At 32.1% G+C, this 22,349-nt stretch overlaps 2 protein-coding genes and 1 pseudogene across 5 annotated transcripts; 1 reads left to right on the top strand and 2 right to left on the bottom strand.

Annotated features, from left to right (window-relative positions):
• Positions 1-7,287: 7,287 nt before the first annotated feature.
• LOC11444846 (ubiquitin domain-containing protein DSK2a) lies at positions 7,288-12,396 on the top strand. The gene is made up of 8 exons (XM_003629106.2): positions 7,288-7,399; positions 8,661-8,882; positions 9,726-10,292; positions 10,510-10,712; positions 10,799-10,909; positions 11,254-11,312; positions 11,837-11,871; positions 12,248-12,396. The coding sequence occupies exons 1-8, from the start codon at positions 7,288-7,290 to the stop codon at positions 12,394-12,396; spliced, it is 1,458 nt and encodes a 485-aa protein (XP_003629154.2).
• Positions 12,397-13,792: 1,396 nt separating this feature from the next.
• LOC11441538 (syntaxin-112-like) lies at positions 13,793-14,361 on the bottom strand (annotated as a pseudogene).
• Positions 14,362-14,549: 188 nt separating this feature from the next.
• On the bottom strand, positions 14,550-18,381 carry LOC11441107 (phosphopantetheine adenylyltransferase). 4 transcript variants are annotated; one of them, XM_039829639.1, is made up of 8 exons: positions 18,182-18,380; positions 17,925-18,011; positions 17,238-17,368; positions 17,061-17,132; positions 16,072-16,131; positions 15,562-15,656; positions 14,967-15,036; positions 14,550-14,885 (listed from the first exon to the last, which is right to left on the bottom strand). In XM_039829639.1, exons 3-8 carry the CDS (start codon positions 17,358-17,360, stop codon positions 14,793-14,795), a joined length of 513 nt encoding a protein of 170 aa, XP_039685573.1. In that variant the 5' UTR covers positions 17,361-17,368; positions 17,925-18,011; positions 18,182-18,380; the 3' UTR covers positions 14,550-14,792. The 4 variants fall into 4 exon arrangements, with proteins under 4 accessions (XP_039685573.1, XP_039685572.1, XP_039685574.1 ...); XM_039829638.1 differs by lacking the exon at positions 17,925-18,011 and having other exon boundaries at positions 17,238-17,455; positions 18,182-18,381; XM_039829640.1 differs by lacking the exon at positions 17,925-18,011 and having other exon boundaries at positions 17,238-17,438; positions 18,182-18,381.
• Positions 18,382-22,349: the final 3,968 nt, after the last annotated feature.

Genomic DNA, 22,349 nt, shown 5'->3' with positions numbered 1-22,349 from the left:
AAGAAAATTCACTAAACACCAACAACATTCACATTCAAACTAGAGTTCCTGATTCTCTGTTGTCAAAATTTCACACAGTTTTCCGTTGTAGTAGATCACAACCGATGATTTAAGACCAACAGTTTAAAATGAAAGTAGGTTTTACAGAATAAATTAATCAGTTGTAACGTCTTGCTGTAATTATATAAAATCTAATTTTCAAACTAGAGGGGGCAAAATTACTACAAGAAAATTCTCTAAACAATTGTAGTTAAATTCTAAGGGCGCCATCACAATTGCAATCTCCTCTAGCATAGATTCTTGAGAATTTATTTTCTCGTGCTACTTGTTTTTCACGCGTTCTATTGAATTTTGAATTATATAATCTGAAAAACGTATAACACGTTCATAAACCCTTTAAAATCCTCCATTTTTTGAATTTTAAAATCCAAAAATAAGGCATGCGAGAAGTTCGAGGGTGGAAAAAGAAACCTCTAAAATTTAATGATGATATTGAAGTTTTTTCTTCCGAAGATTGGCAAGAATAAAACTATACGAAATAATTTTCTAGAGTTCATATATTTTATTTTAAATCTATCATGGTTAAATGGAGAGATCTTGTGAAGGAAAATTTCAGCAACTAACAATAGCCAGTGGCTAATATATTTGTCTCCATATTCACCAATTTTAAACAAAATTAATCATATAATCCCTCCGTCTCTTACCCATTCCCTTTTCACATTTCTTAAAAAAATTATCAGTGTAATTAATGTGTCTGTTTTGTGTGTTAATATTACGAAATAAACATTTGTTTGCATGTGTATTAAATTTGACTTTTCATATTTTAAGACAAGATAGTAGTATAAATTAGGGGTATGTTTAAGAAAATAATAATAAATGCATCTAGTAATTTGAAAAGAGGTTTACATTTAGGAACAAAAATAAAATCAAATGGATGCTTAGATATAAGGACGAAGGGAGTATTTAAACTATGCTGATCATCCAAATTGCTGGTAAAATTTGTGTCAAATATAATATTTGATTAGATTAAGGTCAATAAGTAATATATTCATTAGAGCTAGTTGCTTTAGCTAATTGATGAAGTTAATTAAATAAATAGACTAATCCCAAGTCAACACCACATAATAGAGGTGTTACATCATTTAAATTGGTGGGGACCAAATTTTTTTGCTAACTTTCTAAACAGAGGATAAAAAAATGGTTTTAAAAATAGAGGGATTGAAAGTTCAAAAATATGTAAATAGGGAAATCAAAAGTACATTTAAGCCAATTAACTATAGAGTCAACATAAGTACGAAACTATCTATGCACATTTGCTGTTGGCAACAACTAAATCTTGATTATTTACAAAAAAAAAAACTAAAATCTAATTATATACTTATTTTTTGGTGTTGACCCTTCGGTTCTCAGATAAAAGAGGTCATAGTAAACCGGAGTTCGACTATAAGGTAAGGACTAAGGATAGCCTAACCAAGAATCGAACTTGGTTAAATCTAATTATATACTTTTTAATTCAGTTTTTGACAATATAGGAAATAGACGGCTAGGTAATAAGAGAGAGATGAGAGAAATAGAAGAGAGAAGTGTTGATTATTTATAAAAGTACTAAGATGCCCCTACAATAAAAAATTATTCATTAAATTTATTTAATCTTTTATTCAAAGTTTATTTTAATTAATTACATTATTTAATTAAACTTCATATCAATTAAATTAATTATTTTTTTGTGCAAAATTAAATTAATTAGTTTAATTGAATTAACTTAAACTAAATATAGTTTTTATGTAATTTAATCAATTATTAAGATTTTTTTGAAGGAATTATTAAGAAAATTTTAAAACTTTACTTAATCACTGTATTTGTACTGCTCAACATATGTATATTAGAAAAGGAACACTCTATCACCAATCACAACCAACACTTGTGTTTCCATGTTGCAAACTTTGCAACAATTTTATAAGGTTATTAGTGGAATTAAAATAAAAAAGTGAACTTCTACTCTCTTTCTTCTCTATTTTGGAGAGACTAAAAACGATCGTGGGTCCCATGTGTTTTATCTCTCTTCCCTCTTTCTCTTTGCAACCAAACATGAGAAGTTCTGAACTTCTATCCTACCGCATGCTCTTTCTCTCTTCTCTGTTTCACCTTAACCAAACACATTGTTAAAAAGTTTTTTTTTTTGCCTATTGAAGTCCATAAGGTTCATAATATTAGTCTCTATAGTTGTGTTCGCAACTTTTAAAGAGATTTTTATTTTTATTTTTTATTATCAAAGTTTTAAAAAAAAAATAGCACCAATTGGTTGGTCCAAGTGGGAGGAGAGAATTCACCTTATATGTCCCACATATTATCTTACAGAGATTAGTCACTGATATACAATGGTAGAAACTTAATACTAAATAAAAAATGTTTTAAAATAAAAATTAATATTAACAGTATGTTAAATCTATTATATAATTATGTAATGACGACAAGTGAGTTGGTTGATAAATCTTGAACTTGAGCAAAAAGATTAACTCTTAGATCATATCAGAACACATTCATCAGGATGAGCAAAGACTCTTGACATATGACCTAAATCCGAAGAATAACCGGTATTTCTAAATTACTGTGTAGTTCTTCCACCCAACAATAAATAAGTTTCATCCTATTAGAGAATTGGTGTAGATTAAATTAATATAAATTTTTTTTCCGTTAAGTATTACTGGTGGAAAGAACGATTATCTTTCTACTCTTTTTATTGCGGTAACACTTATAAAGTATGAATGGTGTTTTTACAAATTTTTGATTAAAAGTAGATTAGATGATTTTAAATTTTCAAATTAAAAAAAAACCGACAAACAATGTTTAACTTTTTCAATGATACTAACAATATACTATAATTATAATATAAATTTTTATACTCAATGATGTCAACAATACATCATTATTTCTCAAGAAAAAAAAAGATTGATGGAAAAGACGGTTCAAAATTTCATATCCCCTTTATATAATTGTTTAAAATTAGTCCATTTATTTATAAATATTTCTTAATGACTTGTGACTTGTAATTTTGAACACATTTGAATTTTGAACTCACTTATTTGAATTTATCCGATGTAATAAATATTGGGGAATTAATCACTTTAGCTCCTGAATGGAAAAGGAGAAGTCACTTTAATCTCTAAATGCAGAGAAATTGCAAGTCGTTGAATGTAGACTCCGTTGGTTAAAATGTTTTGAAATAAAAATTAATATTAACAGTATGTTAAATCTATTCTATAATTATGTAATGACGACAAGTGAGTTGGTTGATAAATCTTGAACTTGAGCAAAAAGATTAACTCTTAGATCATATAAGAACACATTCATCAGGATGAGCAAAGACTATTGACATATGATCTAAATCCGAAGAATATCCCCCCCCCCCCCCCCACACACACACACACACACACACACACACACACACACACACATTCGCGCGCGCACACACACCCCACTATTTTAAGTTCTCATATATCATCATTTAAATCAAAAATATTTGGTAGTCGGTAATTTTATGATTAATGGGGCTACCCCGTTCTGATTCTCGAATCTAAATTCTTATTGAACTTTTTCGGGAGGTTTAGATAAAATCACACATTGCGTGAAGGAAACATAAGTTTGGATTGATTTTTTTTTTTGAAGAGTAAGTTATGTTGTTTGAGGACATTTTTGGAGCTTTCATCCCTAAAAATGTTCGTTTAATTTTGTAATTTTCCTTTTCTCTTTGGTCTTTGCCCTCTTTTCTGTACTAGAAACGAAAAAAATAAAAAATATCTAATGCAAATAGTTGAGTGAAATTTTCCCACTAATAACAAAAATAACAAATTTTTCGAAAAAATCCTTATTTATTAATTGAGAAATGATATTTGAACAACCATTTTTTACAACTTTTGTGACAATTTTTTCTCTCATACTCACATTATCTTTTTACTTTCTCTCTCTATTGCTTTGGTTTTTGTACCACTACCTCATTTCCTTTGTAAAATTTTGGTTGTCACATATATGGATGTTCAAATAACACAACTCTTATTAATTTTATTAGATCTGCATCAACTTAACATAATAATTTCCCTCTAAAATGCTGCATTAGGTTAGCAACAATTTAACCTAAAAAATTCTATATAAAATGCAGCAATCCCTAATATTTCTCCTCACTTATGAGCTTTTCATTCCTATCCTGTTGTGTCATCGTTTGTATATATCTATTGTTTCTGTATACTTTTTTTTACAAATTGTTGTACACTTATTTAATACGTTTACAAACAGAATACCCTAATTTCCATGCAAACTCGGTTGCCCTAATTTCCATGCGAAGTCGGCTATATATAGCAAACCCTAAACCGTGGTAAATTACAAACTCGGCTACCCTAATTTCCATGCAAAATCGGCTATATATAACAAACCCTAAACTGTGGTAAATTACACAAACAACAGAAGAATCATATATTTTGATATTTTGAGTTTTGCAAATGGAAGGACGTGACCTTACAACCTTCCTCTCATACCACTGCTTAACTTATTCTAATTTAACATGCATTTTATCGATCTGCATATTTTTTTTTGAGAATTGGAATATCCTTTTTGCATTTTTTGTTTTTAGTTTGAGATGTTTACACCAATTTTGGCAGTCTTTCTATTTAGTTTTGTCACAATTTCTTGGTCTATTATCTAAGGATTCAGACTGTGTCGTGTAATGTCATATTTTTTGAACGTAATCTGAAATTTGTTTTGTTCAAAACCTTATTATGCTGTTAGCCTTTATTTCCTATGCATAGTTTTATTATTTCTTTCTTTGCAAGCAAGGTGCACTGTGCACCTGTGAACGAATTTTGAGGTGAGAATAACCTTTCCTTTGATTGGATTGCATATAGATGAAGGGGAAAGTGATTTTGCAACAGTATTTGGTGGTTTTTTGTTTTGTTAAATAAGTAGTCATTTATTTTACTGGTGGTCATTGTTTTTAACTAATAATATCATCATCAATTTAATTGTATTAATAATTATGGAACAGCTGCTCAAAAAGAATTAATTATGGAACAGAATGTGTACGCATGTGTTGTTTTATTAGATAGACACCTAAAAAAGCATGTTTTTCGAAGCATATAACTTAAGTGATGGTTTTTCGATTGTTATTAGTATTGTTTTTTGAAGCATATAACATACTGAAGCATATATCAGTAGTGTTTTTGAATTGTACAATTTAAATCCCACTGTATTTTGCTAATTATCCTTTGGCGCCACTCTTTCAATTTGCAACTTATGAACACCCTATTGCTCAAGTGCTTGCATAACATGCTGTAACCTTACAACTTTTTTGTCATACTTTTTGTAACATGTTCTTTTCCATTGATTTGTTGTCTAACTTCGTATATGAGGAAGTATTTTGCAATGTGTGATGAAACTACATGCCTATGTACTAAAATTTTCATATTTTTTTTACCAAATTATTGATAGGATTACCAAATTTTCTTTTATAATATTTTCAGATTTTATACATTTAATGAAGTGTTTTATTTTGTCTACTATGGATTATCACATGTACTTTTTTTCACAGTTACCAATTATATATTGCATTTGACCTACATTTTACATTAAATATATAGAATTAATTGCACTAAACTATATTTCTTAATTACTATGAAAGTAGTATTTTTTTTTTTGTTTTGCTTATGATCGTACCTAATCAGAAGGTGGTTGCCGGTACTTCTTTAATGCGATGGTTGACGGTGATGGAAATACGTTAGTTGAGCGTTTGAATGAAGGGGGTGTGTACCTGTAGACACTCTGACACTCAAGTCAGTAGAGGTTCAGAATGGGGGATTAGAAGTGAAAGAGATTCTACCTTGGAGGCTGCGAGGAGCTTCTTATTTATAGAGGTGGGTGAGTGCACAACCGTTGTAATGACACACGTGTGTCCGGCGGTTACGAAATCGGGGGAAGTGTAACCACCGATGAGATATTCGCGGGAACATGGGAAAGAGACGTTACAGTTCATTTGAATTAGTCTCAATTTCTCTATAAACCCCCGTCACCGAGAAGGGTGTGTTGCGAGTAAATTGCCAAATGAAGCATTTGAGCTTGATTTGTTATTGGACCTAAGCAATTGGCCTAGGTCTTTGACCGGTCCAGAACAACTTATAATGAGCTGTATTACATTAAGCACCTTTTTTTTTTTTGTTTTTCATTAGGATATTTTTTTAATCTAGAAAAGTTCTTACATTTTAAGAAAATAATAAAAAAAATTATTTTTATTCTAAAATTATTTTTTGAAAAAAAAAAACAACATTCCAAAAGTATATAAATTATTATTTTAATTTTAGTGCTTGTTTGGTTCCGCGTTTGGAAGCCTCAAACGCGAGTTTGCTTTTTGAAACGTGATTTTAGCATACTTTTTGATGTTTGGGCAGCTTCAGAAGCGATTCTATAAAACGTGAATATAGTCCCAAATTCACGTTTGTGAGAAGCCACAATTCGAAGCTTTTGCGGCAACGTGATTTTGAGAATCAATTTTGTCATTGTCATGACAGTTTCATTTCCCTAATTACCCTTTTTCTTTTTTCCACAGATGTAAATCGTTTCCTTCAATCCAACAAAACTGCCAGTGATGATTTTTTTCATTGATCAATTTTGTTTTCATGGTGCTGCAACCTTCAATGCTCTCTCTTTCTCTAGGTTAAAGAAGAGGTTGAAATTGGGCTTCAAAAGCCCGTTACTTTCTTATTTTTGTAAAAGCCCATTAATATTTTGCTTAATCCTTTAAAAAAAACGTTTGACACAATTTGGTAATTAATGAGTAAAAAAAATTAATATAATATATCTAACTAAAATTAAACTATCTATAATTTATACAAAAAAGTTTTTACTGGAATATGCTTTTTATTTTAAATTTTTTATTTCTTTATGAATAATCAAATTAATAATGCAACAAAATTTAAATAACTATAAAATATAAATGAATTTAATCTTCAAAAAATTTAATACCCATTTTGGTAATTATGCATTTAAAATCAATTTTGATCCAAGTTATCCAAACAACATGAATTTATAAGAATCACTTTTGCTTTAAGGTATCCAAACATAAATCAATTCACATTCAACTCACTTTTAACAAAAATCAATTCTAACAAAATCAATTCTGTCAAAATCAATTATCTCCACCGCAGAACCAAACACACAGAAGAATTTTAACTCACGTCTAAACAAATCTTCCAGTCCCTTATTTGATTCCTTAAAGTTTTCTCTAGTATTAAGTTTTGTGCAGACATGGAAAACTATGAAAATGATTCATGTACATCTTTGTTACCAACTAATGGTGCTCAGAGTGATGGTGTGACCAGACCCACGAGCAACGATTATAAGCCAAATATTTTAGAAGGTATATATATACTTTAGACTCATTTATTTTTCGTTGGTCACGTATCCGATATGAATCGTCATTTTATGGTTTGGAAATCAGTCTTTCACAATATGTAAATTTTGCAATGAAATCACAATTTGCTACATCTCATTATGCCTTATATTTTACATTTTTATGTTTATTCATTCTATCAAGTACTTATTTTATGTTGAGGTTTTAAATAAGTAATTAGATCTATCTTTTTTTTTTTTGCAATTTGGTTTTGGATCCATAATCGGGTCTGCTAGATTGTGCATGCAATATGCAATTGTTTGCTATGGAATTAGATATGTACTTTCCTTTGATTTATTTCACCTATTTGGGGTTGTTTTTTTGCCACTGGGTCAAATTTTATGTCCCCAATCTTATGTACTCATGTTTATTTTCATTTTAATTTGCTTTTGGTGTTGCAGATCCATTTGCACCCTTTTTGCTTAAAAAAAAAAAATTAGATCTATCTTTTAATAGACTATAGAGTTAATGTACCAGTGAAAATAAGTTTTATTCTTAGATCTATGATTTTTATGTTGGTGTTGTTAAAATTTAGTGGTTTGCTATGACGACGTTTTACGCCGGTGCTTAGGTTTGATCTCAAATTTCAACCCTCCCCTTCTCATGTGAGTGTGTGTGTGGGGCATCTAGACAAGTCATATATAAAAAATGGCTTTTTTAAGAATATAACTTTATGACATTTTAATTTAATTCCATTTTACAACAATGCCTTTAGATATGTCAAAAATTGATGTAGGCTAATATTATTAAATTATTGAAAAAGTTAATTTGATATATTTTTTTCGGTCATATTTATAAATAAAAAATAACTTTGTAGATTTATCAAATAATTATTGTATCTGGTCTATATATAAGTCAAATACAATAAATTTAAAAAGATATTTTTTGCTTATAATGTAACCGAATAAAGTCAAATACTAAATTTAATATAAAAATAAAATATATTATTTATTTATTTAAGGAAGTTGATCGTCATAAAATTTAGTCAAAAAGTAGATAAATCAACTTAACGTGTTTAGCCTTATCCATTTTTAATTAAACACACTTCTAAAAATCATTGAAAAATAAGTGTGGCCTAAACTTAATGTAGACTAGGCATAAACACCGGTAGGTCTAATAGCAACTTATAAAGAATATAAACATGTAACAACTTATCCATAGTTATATTTTGCATGCATGCATGCATTGAAAGTTTGATACATTATTTTGTGTTGTTATGTGATTGAAGATAAAGAAGTTGCTGCATGCAAATTGAAGGGCGTCGCTGAAAGTGTAAACATCAATGTTCGTTACTTCAATGGTTCAAAGTTTTGTGTTGAAGCTGCACTAGAATCCACAGTTGAATCCTTCAAACAGCTTATCATTGGAAACTGTGACATCCCAATCCAAAATCAAAGACTCATTTACAAGGGAAACATCTTGCAGAATAATCAATCCCTGCAAAGCTATGGTACATTCTATTTTCTCATGTTGTCTTGTTACATTTTATGTCATTTTTGTTTTAACCATTTTTTTTTATGAGTTTAATGATTGGTTCGTTGAAGTGAATATCTCATTTATCAACAAAAAATGTATTGCTTACCGGTGATTAATATTTAGTGAATATAGTTAATTTTGTTGAGTAGATGAGGAGGTCAATTCACAGTCAAAATTATGGTTAATCTAATGACATGATTAACCACATTTTCACAATTTTCAACGTGATTTGAATTAATCATATACTTAATTGAATTAACCATAATTTTGCATGGGACTGTGTCGCAGGTGTTGGGAAATTTGGTTGTGCATGCATGAACCATTTTTGTAATATATATGAAAAGAATATGCTTAAAGAGAAAATTTTCTAATGTAAGATTTTACGTTCGATTTGGGTGTGAAGGCTATATTTTCACCCATGTTTCCATTATGAGAAAATTTATGACTTATATTTAATCACTTCGTACCAAAAGTGTATCTTGAGTTCGTGACATATCAATGTCCATTAACGCTTACATTTAATCACTTATATTTTCTTAAATTATTACTAGTGACTTCAAATGCTCTTCTATTTTATTTTTTTTCTTGAGAAAAATAAAGCTTGCAGGGTACAAGATAAAATGGTTTAACTAGTTTCTGGTTTTGATTTGGAACATTGTTTATATCTTTTATGTTAATGCTAAAACATATTTGAATACTTCGTCTATTTTGTGAATTATTCTTTCATCTATTAGGTGATGCTTTAATACACAACACTTCACCACATTTAAACTTTTCTATTTTGCAAACTATGTTGAACTACATTTGTAATCTATAGGTTTGGGGCCAAATCATACTGTCTATTTGGTTCGTTGTTATGCACCCACCGATACAAATGATGGGACCAACAATATGGACATTGATGCTGATGGTGAGAGGGATGGCTTACTTGGGGAAGGATTTTCAGATTTTGAACCAATGCAGCTCTGCCATCCACTACATGCTTCCATTAATCCTCACTTTTTAAGAGAATTTCTAAGCACACCGGATCTGCAGTGCCTAGTTTTGAATCCTGATGTGATGTGGAGTATTTTAACCAACAGTCAAGAGCTGTCGGGCATAGTTTTTGATCCTAGCAGTGTGATCCGGGTTCTTGAAGATGTAAGGATCCCTGGGATTGTGAACGAAATAAGGAGACTAGCTGACCTCGAACTGGGCAGCATTGAATCTATTCCTGGGGGATTAAACCAGTTGAGGTACATTTATGAAGACATTGTAGAAGAAAATGTCGCTGCAGGAATCTATGAAAACCAAGCCAGGGATCAGTCAAATGGTAGTGAAACAAATGCTGGTTCTTCGTTACCAAATACTACTCCACTTCCCAATCCCTGGTCTTTTACTGGATGTAAGTTCTAACACTAGAATATTGTTACTCGACAATTGACATCTCTTGTTAACAAATTTGTTTTTTAAAAAATATATTTTTAAGTCTGATTATTATAGTAATTTGTAACTATAAATAGTACAGTGCTTATGTCTAAGTAATGCTTCTAAGGCTTGGAGTAACTAAAAATTTACCATATTGTGACTAATGGTGGTGCAATTGATGTGGGACAATGCAGTTGAAGGTTACCAGAGTAACATAAGAAGATCAATCACCGGTGAGAATGAGGATGATTATCTACAGCGCGAACCTGTTGTCTTAGAACCAATTGATTTTTCCAATGTTGATAGCCTATTGGGTGGACATGTTATGGCAAATGCTAATTTATCGACCCAATTAGTGCAAGATCAACTACAAGAGTTTATACCTTCCCACCCAGAGGTAACTACTAATCGTGCCTAGTACTAACACAAGATTCAATGTGCATGTGTTTATTGAATTGTTCTAATACCTAATTTACTTTTTAGTTTGGTGGTCGTAATGCTGAACAAAATGGTGAGGCTGATTTAAGTTTTCTCAGAGAAGAGATTCAAAATCCAGATTTCCTTTCTCTGTATTCACAACCTGAGACATTGCAGGTACGTAGGAGGATTTAAATGAATGTTCTATCTCTGCTTACATTAATAAGTATGGTTGATTAATAAGTTTGTTGCATGATGCTCATAATATCATGTTTTGAAATGTTGCTGCTGATGTTTGTATGTAATTTCTTTGAGATAAATTATAGTAGTTATGATTATGAAAAATAATTAACAAGCATGCCATACAGATCTAACTAAACAAGGACATCATAGCAGAAATTTTGATTGTTTAAAACATGATGTATTCTGATAAAGAAAATTTGTATTGCATGCCTAAGATATGTTTTTTTTTGGTATTTCAATTAATATTCTCACAACTTTGTCTTATTGCACAATGACAGCAACCATTGTCTTCCGAACAAGATCTTCTGCCTCATCTTAATCAGCAGGAATCAATACAGTGAGTAATTATGCAATCCTTTTCTTTCCATTCTCCCTTGGCATTAACTTTTCCAATCCTTGATAGAATCATGAACTTTAATTATCTCGTGTTCTTAATCTTAGAATGCATCTTTGTTCTCGATCATAGTGTCTAACACACCCATTGCAACTAATCTTACGCCTTGATGCATCATTTGACATCCTATAATAATGTAGTTGTCTGAGAATTCATGCATTTTTTTATTTCCCCCATGATTAATTTGCAAAAAGCCATTCATGTTTAAAGCTTTGTTTTACTGATCATGCTTAAATGAGTCTATTATTGCTATTAATCACGTCTCATGTATTTCTTAGTAAAATTTAAATCTTCCCGATTCAGTATGCTAAAAATTATCACTAGGAAAAGTTCACTGCTTTGTGAGCTAGGGCATTGCATATTATTCTTATTAAACCATACAGCATTTCTTGCATTATAAGCATGTAGCAAAAACTGCATAACACAATACCTCTTTAACGATGAACTAATCTAGTATCCGTCTGCAGGGAACCGAATCAGACAACTGGAGGCACTGGCAGTGGTATGCAAGATAACCCCTTCATTCTCTTTAGCTTTTATTAGAAGAAACTATGTTTTGTTCTCTTTGATTTTTCTGTTTTACTTAAAAATAAATTTGATTATGTTATAACTTATATGTATGTGCTTACTCAGAATTTTTTTAGGTGTAGATACCTGTTTCTCTTAAGTATGTGGTCAGGGTTTCCCTTACTTCTAATATATAAACTGGAATACTCTGTTATAAACTTCAAAATATATTGGAATTAATCAAAAGATATTCAAATGATACATGAACCTCATTACTCACATTAATGAATTTAACCTCATTACTCATTAATGCATTTAACCTCTCGATTTTGTACTACTCGGTACTCACATTAACTTTGCTGTCTTCTCAGAAGCAGCAGAGCAATTGTATGCCACCCAACTTTCACAGCTTCAAGAGATGGGATTCTTTGACACACAAGAAAACATAAGAGCTCTTATTGCCACTTCAGGGGATGTTCATGCCGCCATTCAACGTCTTTCGAGGAACTCCAATCAGTAGCAGATAATGTGGAAAATTCCCTTCATGATGCTTTCTCCGGTCAAGTCACACATGCATGTTCCTTCTATTTTATTAGTTGTAATGAATATTTTGCAGTCAATTTTATTTTATTGCTTATTTGGTTTGAGACTTGGGTGGAGCTGTATATTACACTTCACATGTATATCTTTATGGATTCAATAGTTATGTCGAGGTATTCATGCAGATTCTCCTAATGTTATTGAACGAAGTAGTTGCTGGTTTATTAAAGAGAATGCCTTAACTGTCAATGCAAAATGTCTAGCTTCCGACTTATTAGGATTAATGTTATAAAATCTGTTGAAAGGAGAAAATTTTCTAATGAAAAACATGGTTTACGATGCGAGTGGGTGTTGACCTATTTGGTATAAGGAGTCAGGTTATACGCTATAGGGCATGAGTTCAGCTTCTGCTAGTGTAAGAAAGTTGTTGCTAAGTAACCTCTAAGTACTTCGTCAACATGGTGAGTTCAATTCCAAGTTTAGCAAAATGGACCTTAAAGAGCAGAAAAAGAAGATCCACTAGACATAAATCATGAGCTAATTCCAGATGGTGGCTTTTAGCTAGTCCCATTAGGCGTAAACCTTTCCAAGAACTCGATGATCGGGAAAGAACTTCCAAAACTGGTTCAAGCACAGCTGATCTATTCGGTTGGAGCGCTGTTGATATGCATGTAATAGATCCCTAAGTTGCTTGTCATCAGTTGATTGTAAGTCCTAGTGCTGGCACTATAGCTCAGTATCGTAGGAAGCAATCTCTTAAAAAAGTGGAGGCTGCAAAAAAAAACGTTGTAAAAGACCTCCTGAAAAAAATTCAGTTACCGAACTTAGCTCTTAAATACTTATCAAAAAAGAAAAACGTCACCTCAAAAAAAAAAAATGAGGATTAATTTTTAGCATTTTTGTAACCTAAAACAATAATCCAATAATCTTTAGCATTCTTTTCATTGTTTAAATCTTAAGAGCAATGTTAATGGTATAGCTAAATTTAATTTTTAACTAGGTACTAAATAATTAGTTCTTCATCCACAAGTTCTAACTCATCAAATAACCGGAATTCGAACCATAAATCTCCCATTTATGTGTGTCAGTTTAGAAATGCATTGGTTTCTAATGATTCATGAATCACAGTAAATAATCATTTGTTGTTAAAGATTCATCTTTCTCTCGTACAGAAATAAATTGAAAATGAAGAGTTCAGGTTCAGCAGCAAAAACAAGAAATGTGTATAGTACTGTTCAGCTACAGCAAAAGAAAGTTGGGTTTCATAGAACTTTTGGAAGTGGCTTCTATGCCAGCTATGGAAGTGGCTTTCCAGCCAAAAACTCAACTTTGAGACTCCCTGATATCTTCTTCTCCATAACCGCATCACTAGGTACCTACCTTCTCTTCAAATCCTCCTTATGATCCAACACAATCTTATCCCTCAAGGACTGAAAATCATTCATCATGTCCCCTTCAAACCATTTGTGTCAGAAATTTTTGTTCTATCAAATAGGATTAATTCCTTCTTTGTAGCATTCTGATATGCTTCGATTCGCAATGTTTGATTTCTCAAGAGCCTCTAACCTTGCCTTGATTATATTCGCCTTGCGCAGCACGGCAACCATATCGGAATCCATTCGGTCTCTTAACCCGCGAAGAACTTTCGCAATGTGAGTGGATTTTGTCTCTTCATTCAGTTGCTGAAGATCTAATAAGAGATTGGTGATCTCTTCCATTTCAACCTTAATTGCTTCAACTTGTTGGAAGAATTGAGAGAGGTTAGGGTCTTGTGTAGGGTTGAGGTTCCCTAGTTCAAGGTCAACATCTTCAAAATCTTTCTGTGCCTGTTTCTTCAATTCCACATGACTTAGGAACGATTTTGTCATCAAGTTATTCATCTTTGCAAACGTAACTGTTTATTTTTTGACTTGTCAAATGTAACTGTCAGGCGAGGCGCCAAAGGAAAATAAAGCCACATTTTGGGAGTGTCTATTAAACTCTTAAATATTATTAAGGATAATGGAATGTCATTTAAACATTAAGAAATTCAATCTTATAGCAAGAGATATACTTTGGAAGAAGATAGCATCCATCAATCATTCATTCGATTGGCATTTTTACATTAAAATAAATAATATTTTAAAACATTCATTGAAAATGAATACACAAGCAAAACACATTTGTCTTACCAAAACCATAATGTTTTTGCTACACGTGATTATTTTTAACTTCAGAAAGAGATATACATTGTTACAATATTTTTTTTCTTCTTCTAAAGAATAAGAATATGAATTTGTTCTTGAAACAATGCCATGAACATGCACCAGACATCTTAAACTCGGCCTCTGTTTTTATACATGTCAAATTGTCAACAAATCTTTGTTACTACTATGTCTATGGGCCCTTTTCAGCTTCAAGCTTCCGCAACATTGATGAACTCAGCTTAATCTCGCCTGATTCTCCGGAGACCAAATCTACAACTTCAATCTGCATAAATCCAGGGCAGGAATAAATATTTCTAATGTTTCACAGAAATATTTACAAAGACATACAATAATAAATTGAGACCTTCAACTGTGAAAGGCCTCTTTCAGCTCTTTTTCTGTTTACTGCCAATCCACCAGGTAAAGTCTCTTTGCTGTAAGTGAACCAACTCCACAGTTAGTAATCAAATAACTTAATATATAGAGTTGCATGCCATTTGCTTATTCTGCGACTAGAATCAGAAAGATGTTACAAAATCATGACAATAATTAACAGAGGAATAAAAGAAGATATCCAGCTCGGGGCAAGTTCTAGGGTGTTCCCTTGTTAAAGGACCACAGCAAAGTTCCTTTGAAAATGAGTATCTAAATCAGATTGATTGACAGGTGTTCCTTTTAAGGTTATATCATTTCATTTTAAATTTCTATCATTTATTTTTCTTAAATAATAAATCAACTAAGGAAGCTAGTGTTCCCTTTCCAACAACTTAAACCAAACATTCGGCTTAGTTTGATATCAAATCAAGACTTCAGTTATCATGAAGGCCACAAAACAGCTATTAGAAATAAATACTTGGTCACAGTTTTTTTTTTTTTTTTTTTTTTTAAGTCTATCAATATGCAATTGAACATACACCACTACACAATACTAATACAGATAAATATGCTACATAACAAACCTCACAATCACAGCCTCCAATTTTTCATCTATAATGGAAGGGCCATAAGGATCTGTGATTGGTACAGCTTGCACTTCCAACTCTGGCTTGACAGACTGCATGTTAAATCAAACTCATAATCAAAATTAAACTGATAAAAAATGTAAATAAATCTTGCAAGAATAATCAATATATGCAATTGATTGAACACCGTTTCAAGATGAAGATAAGTATATCATTTACTATCACAACTGTGCACCAAATAGAACCTAACAATACAGAACTCGGCAGCCTCTCTTGCTTACACTCTGCCGATTAAAATATATATTTTGTTGTCGGACAGATGATAAAAGATGTCTATAAATATACCCCTTATGTTCTATATCAACAATAAAAAACAAAGTTTGAACTTTATAGCCAACCATTATTCATGTCAATGTTTTGTTCAAAATAAAAAACAAAAATACAGGGAATTCTTTTTATGAACCGTATTAGAGCACATGGATAAAGTTTGTCATCGCTTGGACTCACCTTTATGAAAGTTTTGACATTATTCATCCTCGTCTCAATTGGTTCTATGAGTTCAGAAAACTGCAAGTGTAAAAGATCATATCACAAATTTGCAAACCTAAAAAATCCAAAGATTGTCAAATAGAGAAATAAGGCAATCCATGGCATATGGCTAAGTAAGTTAACAAGATCAATATAACACAATGCTTTAGATTTAGCTAGCTCCTACATCTTTTATTAAAGATATATTTAGGTAAAATTATACAGTATCACTTAAATCTAAGAAGTAAATTATTTCAAACATCTAATCTGTAATATTCAATTGTTTTCTCAGTTTAGATACCAAATTCAGCTGAAATTTTGCAAACAGGGCAGCTAAAGGCTATCCTTCGTTTTGACTTTAAAACAATTTTATAATACTAAGCAAGCTGTTGCATGTAATGTAGTACACCCTCCGGAATGAAATATGAGCAAAATGAATTCAAAAAGTCAAATGTATTTGGTGTAAATTTTGGACCAAATACATTAAACTTTTTTAGATATTTTTGCTTATATTTCATTCCAAAGGAAGTACTAGTTTTCCTCTGTGAGTAAGGGGAGCCCCTGGTTCACGAAACTGTAATCTTATCAAAACAACCAATTCAATATTTGATTGAAGCTAAATACCAATTAATTGTGAAGCTTATGCTAACTGGTTAAAACCATAAAATTATGGATACACAAAAAATCAGTTGTTGAAATGATTAACATATATATATGAAGCATGGACAAGGATACGGACACGCCGACACTGCTAATAATTTGAGAAAATCACATAATTCAATGTAATTATATGTGTCGGTGACGGACACGATGGGACACAGCTAACCCTAGAAGTGTCCGTGCCTCATAACTCACTAATAATTTCAATGCAAATTAAGAACTAATATAATCCGTATAAACATAAAAAATTAAGAAAACAAAATATAGATATTTGATTATGATATATTCAAAATAGGGGGAAAAGTAACCTGTTTCTTAGCAAGCATAGGACCGTCGCAAACTCCAATGACAATACGGTGTTTTGCCAATGTAGCTGAAGCCTGCAGATACAAGTTTCAAGTTTCAACCTCACGAGTTACTGAAAATAATCGTAATAATGAATTAGAGATTTCAAACCGAAAGAAAGAAAGGAAGTAGAGAGAAACAGTGAGAAAAAGGCGATGGCCGTCATGCAATCGGTCGAAGGTGCCACCATTGACAACGGCTTCGTAGGTGTTGGGGGGAGAGAGAGTGGGGGGAACCACCATAGGATCATCGTTAACAGTCATAGCTAACACTGAAAATAGAGAAGTAAGATTCTGAGTCAACACGGTTGGTGTGTGTTAGGATCCAATACAGGGGCGGACCTGGACTCGGAAAATCACTCGGGCACAATTTTTGTATCAAATAATTAAATAATAGTAAATATAATAAGAAGTTATATTAAAAATAGTTGTAGCAACCAAAATTACAAAGAAAATGCTCTATTTTCCATTTGTTGAAAATGAGCTAAAATTACATCATTACTAATTGTTTCAAGAACATCTCTCTCTATGTACGTTACAAGACGATCATTTAAACATTGACCACCCATCTTGTGACTTAGTTAACATACTTAATTTTTCTAGGAACCATACTTAATTTTGCTGTATGTTTTATTCATTGACATGTGCAATCAACCAATGACTCATAAATTATTTATTGGACTGCAAGTGCAAGTTTTTTAGAGATATTGCTCAAAAAGGACAACTATCATTAACAATGGATTTGTGTACATGGCAGGTTAGATTATCCGGCATCTAGATACCATAGCAGGCGAAGCTGCCATGGTGGTGTAATGTGCGAGAACTAACATTTTAGCAGGTCTCAGTAGCAAGCTAATTTATACACGGCAACTAACATGTAAATTACAGTATATTAGATTACTCCATTTCTTCATCCTGCCAAAGCATTCAATTTAAGGTTTGTAAAATTAATCATAAACCCAAACATAAAAATGATATGAAGCATAAAGCTTAAAAAATTAATCATAAAAGCTAAGGGAATAAAATGTAAAGGGAAGAATTTCTACCATTTATACATATAAAAGAGAAGGAAAAAGAGAGATTACCTAAAATAGAGATGATCACTAGTGTGGTGGACTGGTAGTGCTGCGCCTATGTCGTCGCCGGTCGGTGGTGGGCTGTTGGTGGCCGGCGGTGGGTGGGTTGTGGTGCTGAATTTGGAGAATTGTGGTGGTCTTGTGTGTTTTCCTGTGTTCTGAGCGTGTGGGTAGAAAGGGGAAGAACAATGGAAAGAAAAAGAAAAGCAACGTGCTTTCACTTTTGTGCAAATTTTTAAAAAAATAAATAAAAGGGCTTTACTTTTCCCACCTATTTTCTCACCAATTGATTTTTCGCGCGCCCTATTTTTTTCAAAAATGTCATTTAGATTTTCAAATTTTTTAATCCGAACGGGTGTTTTCCTTTTGTTATTCATTTTTTCACCAATTTGGATTTTGTGATTCGAAAAAATACCAAAATCTCAAAAAATAGGGCGCGCTATATAATTTTTTCGGATTATAGAATCCGAACAACCCCTAAACACCATTTTTTCATGGTACTGATGCAGTTCGGATTACGTAATCCGGACAGCACTAGCACCAATTCTGAACATGTTCGTAACATGGATCGTCATTTTAAGGACAATATTAATCTTCTTAGCTTTCATCCTTGTATTTTTATGATCAAGACTCCCTTAGAAGGGACTTCTTACGCGGGACTCCGCCCTCAAAATCCAAAATTCCATCGTTTAGACCCCTTTTTACATGGTGTTAATGCAGTTCGGATTACGTAATCCGAACAACACCAGCACCAATTCTGAACATATTTGTAACATGGATAGTCATTTTAAGGACAATATTAATCTTCCTAACTCCCATCCATGTGTTTTTATGATTTTATTTGACATGAATAGACCCTTTTTTGTTGTTTTTAAAAGCAAAATTCAAAATTGGTGAAATGGGAGAGATTATGATTGCTGGTTACACATAAGCATAGTCCGAATTATGAAATCCGAACTCGTCTGGATTATGAAATCCGAACTGCAAATGGGCATTTTTTGAAAATTTACAGGGTGCGTGAGAAGGCAACAAGGTGGGAAAAGTAATACCCAAAATAAAAATAAAAATATTGGGCATGGGCTAGTGTGGCACACTAGTATGGCACACTAGCCCCAGGCCAGGTCTGCCCCTGATCCAATATGAGGTGGTGTTGCTTTAAGTAATTACTCCATATATGTTTCGAAACATGAGTGTCTTTTGAGCCAAAACAAATTGCATGAATGTCACTTTTAGTTTTTAATGCAATAATAACTTCTTTTTTCAATTGTATCCTTTCAATTAATATTATATACGGTACTTCTAAATTATTATTTTTCCTTTAATGAAAAATAAACCAATAGTTGATTAGGATGATTTTGTAAAGTAACTTTTTTTTTTAATTAATGTATTTCTTAATATGTGTGTAAAAATCTTAAGCGACATTCATTTTGAAACAGAGGGAGTAGTAGGTAGTTAATTAGGTTTAAGTAGATTATTAGAAAGTGATCCATTAGCTTTAGGATTAAATAATAAGAGGCTCATTAGAGTTAAATATTAGAATGCTCCCTTTATTTGTATATACAAAGAGAATTTTTTGGAGTTTTGGAGTACAACGGAATAAGTTTTCTATTTAGGGTCAGAGTAGGATTTCTCTTTGAGTCATGTCACAACTTTTACTATTATCATTCACATCAATAAAACACCATATTTTCCTTAATTACCATATGTTTCATCTTCTTCCTTGGTTTTGTTACTATTAATTCGTTGGTAGGATATGTTGGTTTCTATCGAATTGGTCCGACCTACCGGATCTTAAGTGTCACCGCCTCCCCTTTTTTCTATCACCCATAATAAAAACCAATTAGAAACGTAAGCCAACACACAAACCCTTTTACTTTCACTAGTAAGACATATTTGTAACAGCTTCAGATCCCAATTGGTGACATCCACCTTCAACACCAAAGGACAATGGTCGGACATATCTCTCGAAAGGGCCCAAAGAGAAAAAGTCCCCTAATATTTCCCCCACTCCTCTAACACCAACGCCCTATCAATTCTATTCACTGCACTTTCATTAGAATTATACCAAGTAAACTTCATCCCCACAAGGTTTACATCTTCCACCTCCAAATTATCAACCACCTCATTAAATAAAACAATTTCTTTTCTAATATCACCACTAGGACCCGAATTCACCCCCTTCTTTCTTCACGATGGATGACCGAGTTAAAATCACCAATAAAACACCACGCTCCAATACCCATAAAAGTTCCTAAGCACCACAAGATTCTCCCACAACCTTTGCTTGCCTAGCAAGTCGCATTTAGAGTAAACATTCACCACTAAGCATCTTCTACAAAGTGGAGCCCATTCGAGACATACTCCAAGAAAGCCCTCCCCTACAAACGAACAAATAAACCTTGACTCGGACTTATGTCAAATCGATAAAATTCCATCACTATTACCCAAGGAAGGATAGCCCATTGGCAATCGTCATCCCACCCAAAGATTACGACACACAGAGTCAAAAATCACCTCGATTTTTGTTTCTTGGATAGTCAAAAAAATCCACCCTATGACACCGCACCAACTCTCTCACCTTCTTTCGCTTTAAAACACCTCCCAAACCTAGGATGATGAACCTCCAAACTACCGCCCTCTGATGGCACAATCCCAGACACCTTTCCCCCCGCACTTCATTGCCATTTTCAATCACACAACATGGTACCACCGACACCGCCTCTATCGCTTTCCCCTTCTTCCGACTTCATCCATCAACCTCCCCCCCACCACACCACACACACACCACCACGTTGTTTATTATTATTAACAACAACGTCTTTCAAATTCATACACCTAGAGGCACTTAGAACAAGGACACCTTTATGTGATTTTTTTTTAAATTCTCTTTCACCTTTGGAGCTGCTAATACCAAAGACTTCCCTCCAGAATTTGAAATATTGGAAAAACTGGTCCCCACCGCCCCTGGCCCAACTAAAACGTCAACAAAATAAATTTCCACCAAAAGGAGTGGTCCCCATCTCAATTTGATCTAGACCAATATCAATTTGAAAATCCACTTGATCTCCACAAAATTTGTCCGTTCAATTGGTTTCTTATTTTTCCGTTTTACATGATTTCACTAAAAAAACGCAAAACACCTATGGAGTTGCATGATTTAGGATAAAGCTGAATTACCATGATAACCTTTGTGTGTGATGCTTTCTCTTTACTTTTTGCACTAAGTGTTTGTTTGAGTTGTGTGTAGACAAAGAGTTTTAAATTAAAAAACACAATTGAAGTCGATGTATTTGATTCAAATTTGCACCAAATAAATTCACATTTGTTGATCCTACTTTTGCATATTAATAGAACCAAATAGAGTATTATTTTATTTTATTTTTAAAAAGGCGATGATGAATAGTTTTTACTCCCTCCGTCTCTAAATAATAGTCTTTTAAAGGTTGATGCACGGTTATTAAGGAAATGATGAATTGTGTCGATTTTGATGGTAAAATTAATATCATTTACTGAAACACCCTTATTAATTGTAGTTAGTGGAGTAGTTAAGTTGGATAAAGTTCAATAAATAAGGGTATTATAATGGAAAAAAATAATAAATGATGCATTGGTATTATAAAATGACAATTATTTTCAGAAAAAGAAAAATAGATAGAAAGACAATTTATTTTGATGAGTTAGTCAAAGAAATAACTGATTTTAATGAGATCATTGAATTAGTCAAAATATGGAACACTTTGGAAATTGTTCAAAAGTATATTTAATGACATGTTATAAATGAAAGAAACAATTTATAACACTTTTAGACCATCTCTAAAAAAAAAAAAAAACACTTTTAGACCAAACCTATTATATTATATTATATTATTGGCAAAATTATACCATTCGTCCATTAATTTAATTTTAGATAACATTTTAGTCATTTTATTTTTTTTGCCAATTTAGTCCTTTATGTTATAAAATAACAATATCTTATCATTTTTATGAGATTTTTCAAATGAAATCTAATTTTTTTTTTTTTTTTTTTTTTGGTTTATATGATGAAGATTTGAGTTTGCTTATGAGTTTGATGAATATTTTTTTTGGGACTTTTTTATTATTTGTTTTATAAAAAATGATAACTATTTTGACATTTTATAACATACTCCCTCCGTCCAAAATTGTATGTCACTTTAGA

The sequence above is a fragment of the Medicago truncatula genome, chromosome 8 (genome assembly GCF_003473485.1).
Source record: "Medicago truncatula cultivar Jemalong A17 chromosome 8, MtrunA17r5.0-ANR, whole genome shotgun sequence".
NCBI classification, from domain to species: domain Eukaryota; kingdom Viridiplantae; phylum Streptophyta; class Magnoliopsida; order Fabales; family Fabaceae; genus Medicago; species Medicago truncatula.
Note: the sequence above shows the minus strand (reverse complement) of the source record. Positions and strands in the feature narration are given on the sequence as shown.